Source organism: Diorhabda carinulata, chromosome 7, assembly GCF_026250575.1.
Source record: "Diorhabda carinulata isolate Delta chromosome 7, icDioCari1.1, whole genome shotgun sequence".
In the NCBI taxonomy this organism is placed as follows: Eukaryota; Metazoa; Arthropoda; class Insecta; order Coleoptera; family Chrysomelidae; genus Diorhabda; species Diorhabda carinulata.
Genome location: NC_079466.1, coordinates 2,826,751 through 2,832,750, shown reverse-complemented (window position 1 = coordinate 2,832,750; position 6,000 = coordinate 2,826,751). Strand labels below are relative to the sequence as shown.

The 6,000-nt window shown below is 32.3% G+C and overlaps 1 protein-coding gene across 2 annotated transcripts in view; it reads left to right on the top strand.

Annotated features, from left to right (window-relative positions):
• The first annotated feature begins 4,339 nt into the window (after positions 1-4,339).
• Positions 4,340-6,000, top strand: part of LOC130896366 (homeotic protein Sex combs reduced-like) — a 96,441-nt gene continuing 94,780 nt past the window's right edge. The window contains exon 1 of one of the 2 annotated variants that reach the window (XM_057804393.1): positions 4,340-5,346. In XM_057804393.1, the coding sequence (XP_057660376.1) occupies positions 4,644-5,346 (703 nt within the window). In that variant the 5' untranslated portion in view covers positions 4,340-4,643. The remainder of the gene's footprint in view (positions 5,347-6,000) is intronic. The other variant, XM_057804394.1, reaches the window with a different exon arrangement.

The following is a 6,000-nucleotide window of genomic DNA, read 5'->3' as shown; positions in this document are numbered from 1 at the left end:
AGAATGACTGAGTATAGTTGAAAGAAAGAAAACAGGCACAATTATGTGTTTATTTACCAAAGAGAAAAAGATAAGCAGAGAAGAAAGGATTATCTAGGAATGACTGTGCACACTGGTTTAAGAAGCCAGGTATAATTATGCATTGACTCACCAAAATGTGAGAGACAACAAAGAAAAGCGAATTTCCGAATGACTGAGGATAGCGTAAGGCAGAAAACAGGCACAATTGTGTGTTGATTTATCAAAGAGTGAAAGACAAGCAGAAACGAGCGGATCATTTTAGAATGACTGTGTACAGTGGCATAAGCTAGGGATAATTGTTCATTAACTGGAAAAGTGAATAAAAGATAGAGTCCCTCGATTCACTAGGCAATGCACAGCCACTCGCTTATCCTTTTAAGATAAAACTTAGTAATCATTAAACCTTTAAGAACAGAGATTAGAGTCCCTCGATTCACTAGGCAATGCACAGCCACTCGCTTATCCTTTTAAGATAAAACTTAGTTATCATTAAACCTTTAAGAACAGAGATTAGGGAATATATAATTTGTATGGTCAATAATGTTCGAACATAAGAATATCTGAAAGAATCGCCCCACCCCTTACTCATCAGCACCAGATTATAGCGGTTAATCGAGAATAAGAAACTAGACTAGAATAGTAAATTAATAGTTAAGTAATTGAATTATAAAGTTATAAAGTTGGAATATTTGGGAAGATTCAAGGGTTATATAATTGAAAGAAATGGTTACTCTCATCAACAACACTTACTAGACGTAGGTGAGGTATTCCTAATGAAACAGAAAACTACTGATATGAGAAATTTGGATAAATCTCGTAAGTTATAGACTATTTTTCTCATTACTACAGAATTACAGAACAAAAGTGTTACTTATTCGAAAATGTTTGTAAGATTACTTCATTTATCCTATAGCTATTCAAAAGTTGCCATTACAAAGGTTTGAATTACTCAAAATATAATAGATAACTAAGAAGATAACTAAGAAACAGCAACCAGTAGGAACCTCAAATTTATAGTATTCTTCACTCTTTGAACTCATGTTGAATATATTTAATTTTCCTCATTAATCAGAAAGAGCTCACAGCAGTTCAATATGTGTTTTAAACATCCATAATTTGATTGATGATTAAATGAATCGACACCTATAACTATCAAAGGAATATTCTTGCTGTTGCTTCTTTTGTTTTGTTTGTGATTCGCAACATTTTCTTTATCCTGCTGCTCACAATATTATGAATATTATGCCAAAGTTCATTATGGTAAATAACTGGCTGATTCCATAAATATAATAATCACCATAGAACCATTCAAAAAAATTTGTTTTCATTTTTTACATTCGATTCCAGTCTTAGTTACCACATATCTAAAATCAACTATTGGCTTAATAAATGTTTCATCATCTAATCCATCAATATGAAAGAGTGTTTGAAATATCAAAATATGTAAAAAGACATTTCGTAGATTTAGAAAAATTAGTCGATAAGTTAAATATTGGGACCTACAGAAACATTTGAACTCATAAGAGGGTTGCTACTTACTTAATAGTTTGACATTTTTAATGGTGAACGTGTTCAGTGTTTTGAGTGTTTTACAGATATTTGAACTATTCATCTTTGTTAAATAAAGGAATTAAATCTAGAACATTTTCGTGCGACGATTTTCTATGACCCTCGACATGGATTAAACAAACAGCAAAGTGCCGATGAACTTGCTTTGATTGTTTGTATTGAAGCACTTACTTTTGAATCTTACTTTTGAAAAACAAGAAAGCTATATATATATATATATATATATATATATATATATATATATATATATATATGTTTTTATTTGTATATCTCGAAACTTAAGTAGCAGCCTTCGTATGTTGATTGGTTGTTATTTGGGATATAAGTTGGCAGATACTCAAAAAATTAATTGGAGTGTATTATATTTAATATCTCATCTAATTAGAACAGTTTGCGATACTATTTCATCAACCAACCAATGACATCGATTGATATAGATTTCCTTCCTCACAAAATTGGAACATAAATGTAATAATTATAAGCACACAGTTGCTTTCTAATATCTCAAAATTTTTGAAATGTAAGCTTTATAAAATGTGTAGAACTGTAGAGGAGCCCACATCGAAATCAGTTAAACTTTCGGCAAAATACGATATTCTGGGCTGATTTTCTCCTGATGACGTGATTCAAAATATATTTCTAATGAGATCTATTGAGATCAGCTTCCAAACAGTTCAGCAATGTTATAACAAATATTTTTCTTGCTCATATCATACCTGTGACCTAGAAAGACTGGACAAATTGACAGCATTATATAATATACTATACCATAGCAATTGTCAACTCCTCTTCTCCAACAATTAATAGGGAGATATGTGAAGTAGGCCATAAATTTTAATTGGCTTTAGTTTTTACATAACTCATTTGATTTTCAAGTATACAGTATACAGTATGCAGTATACTAGTATCAAGCATTCTTCTGGTATTAGCTAAACTTAGGAAAATGAATAGTCTGAATTCAGTTCATCCAGAAATAGTATATTCGAACACGCACATAGACAGTCAAATAATGGGGTTAAATATATTATAAAAATGATAAACAGAGAGAGAGCGAGTAAAGAGATCTAGTATGGTTATTGAGAACTAGGGTGTCGATAGAGAATACACTAAACCAACTCATTATATGCATAATGAAATATAAGTATTACCAGGAATTACAGGTAACAAACCAAAGGCTATAAATTGTGCACCAAAAATCCCACATATGATTATCGAAAAGTAGCAAAATACATACAATAAAACAGCTATTGGTATATCATATTAATAAACGAAGTAAGCAAAATAGATTTGAATTTAAGTTTCATGGATATTGACATAATTGTATTAAAGTTTAATTAGTAATGTTTAACATAGGTATGCAATTTATTTATATAATTACTGAACAAAGATATGCAAAATTGGATCTCAACAACTAAATATCTGTATTGTACAAGAAAATGCATTCTATGATTGACTTTATTAACGCTGTTGAAAACCTACTTTTTTGTTAATGGAGAAACAGATATGGAGTGTTATGGAAAAGCATAAAGCATTGGAAACTGTTTTGGTAATTTTGAATGATACGTTAGAAGAGAGCGCAAATCTAATGCGAAGGTTAAACACTAATGTTGGCTGCGAAGCTTATTTTCAGATCAGTTACCTCTATCTTTTCAAAACATTTATATAGATGGAGTAAGTTATACAATAAAAAATTAGTAAATCACATGTTGAAATATCAATTCACATTATGGAGCAATTTTATAAAAGTTAAGCTAGGATTGGATATTTAAATGTACGATTATTCCCATTCCTATGTTGATAATTTAATACCAGATATATATAATATATCAGTTTATAAAAACAAAATTAAATAAGATCAAATCTTAGCTTCTCCATAAATCTATTCATTATTTTACTTACAAATGAAATTTGACAATACTGAGAATGAGAAACTGTCTAATATTTTGTAGGTACTATAAATGTTCAGTGGTGGAAATCAGTATCAATTGAAATTTATATAAATGAAATAATTACCTAATATCAATATCTACTAGATAGATGTTAATATAGAAATTCATATAACACAAAACTTTGTGGAAAAATCTTGGAAACCACTGTGCAAATATTAAACTAACTATTGCACAAAATTAGATAACTAAGCTCAATTTTTAAGCAGTTATCAGAAAATTCTGTACCTAGCAGTTTCAAGAAAAACGATATTTTTCACGTACTTACACTAAAACCAACAAACGAAAATATTTTATACACAAACCGTTAAGTTACAAAAATTATGTTGAATTGATCGAAAAAATTCCTGGTATAGATAACAGGTGAAAATTTCCAACACGCCACTAGAAAATCAACTCACATAAATTTTCAATCAACTTCCTCATCAGGTGAGTCCTAAGCAGTATCTTTGTAAAATAATGCTTAGGGCGATCCATCAGAGTGGCCAGCTACCGGAATCCAGTATACATACCGCTCCGTTGAGCGTCAAATCTTAAACAATTCACAAATTATCAATTTGAATTTGTGGGTACCGCCTCTTTCCCCTCTGTAACTCCTCCCCAAGCCTGCGCCGGCAATCTTCTAACATGCCGTTAGTCTGTAACGTGTATGCCGACACTGACTTATCCCCTCTCGTATATCCGTTTCATTCTACTGAACTGAGATGGGAATGGTTGTTTCTGTCGGGAGCGAAGCACTTACGCCCCGCGATCACGACTGTTGTGAGTATCACAACCTAGTATACTAAATCCAATGAACGTGAGGTATTGCCCAGTCGTGGCGCCGCTAAACTCGACGCGAAACGTCTCGTCTGTCACTATCATATAAGTCCCCACGTGAGACACAACTTTTGAACCCGTTTCGTCATAACGCGATGTTTCTCGATATTTATGTCACTTGATTCATCATCATCGTAAAATTTTGATCGAACATTTTTATAACTGAAATCACGTGTCAACGTTTAGTGTTGTGTTTATTGGTCTACAAGTGTTAAAAACAATCTACAAACTGTTTTATGTGTATTTGACGATATGTAATTGGACCGTTATTTAAACAATCAATTGACGATGAGTTCTTATCAGTTTGTTAATTCTTTAGCACAGTGCTATGGACAACCAGGTCGTTCTGGTGAACAATCTCATCAGAATAATAATCAAGGGGGTGATTACTACAATCCTAATGCTACGGCAGCTTCTAGCTATCCGCCTGCTTGTTATTCACCACCCCAAGTCGGTCCTCAGTATCCTCCACATCCTTATGCGACACCAGCACCTGGCCACGGATTACAACCAACAATAGGAGATTATACACAACTTCAACCTCAAAGAATATCTGGAGGAACAAATACACACATGCATCATGCCAGCCCGGGTGGACAAAGTCCGGGTATGTTGAACCCTGCAGCTAGTTGTAAGTATGCCGATTCAACATCTTCAACTGGCGTTGCTTCTCCACAAGATTTAAGTACCAGTGGTCCACCGACTAGAGCTACACCACCACTGATAAATACTCAAACAAGTAACACGCCAAATGCCACAATAACTTCGAAAAGTTCCGGCTTAACTTCACCCTTATCTGTAAGTACTTCTCCTAGTGGTAAACCAGTAACAGGATCTTCTACTGCTTCGCAAAATCTTTCTTCTCCGGCTTCAAGCACCAGCTCTACATCTAGCAACGAGAAATCTGGATCGAATAATAATTCAAAGAGTGGTTCTTCTTCAAATCCTCCACAAATTTATCCGTGGATGAAGAGAGTTCATCTTGGACAAAGTGAGTATTCTATTTTTTTAAACTGTTTTAACCCAGCGCACAAGTTTAATAGCGATGTTAAGTCTTGTTTATAAACAAGAATATCCTTAAAATAAAGATGAGTTAAAATCTATTTTTGGTTTATAAGAATTATTGGTAGTTTAATTAGGTAGACAAATATGTTTATTACATCGATTAATAGGGAACTAATGACATATTTGTTCTTTATAATATTGAAAAAATGATATCCAAAAAATGAAAATATTTAGGATTTATCATCTCAAGTTATATCACGCTTTCAAACTTTACCAAAAATAAATGTACATTTCTTGATTGGTCGTAACATTTGAATCCTCTTCTCCATTATCCTTAAATCGTTTTTACTGTGTGATCTATCGTATTTGGTACCATTAGCAACAATTTTATTTAATAGTTCGTATCGTTACTATTTCAATAACCTATTGGTTCTTTTAAAATAAGTGCAAAGTGCCCTAAGCTTAAAAAATGTCTATCCACGACATGTCATATTATTAATAAGATTTTCATAAACTAGAGTGTAATTAAATTAAGAGCCAGTATCATAACATATCTATTATATTAGTATACTACATTTTTAATTTTTTATCCAAATTATTAGGTACTTATTGATCAACCAACAAAACATAATAATGGAAC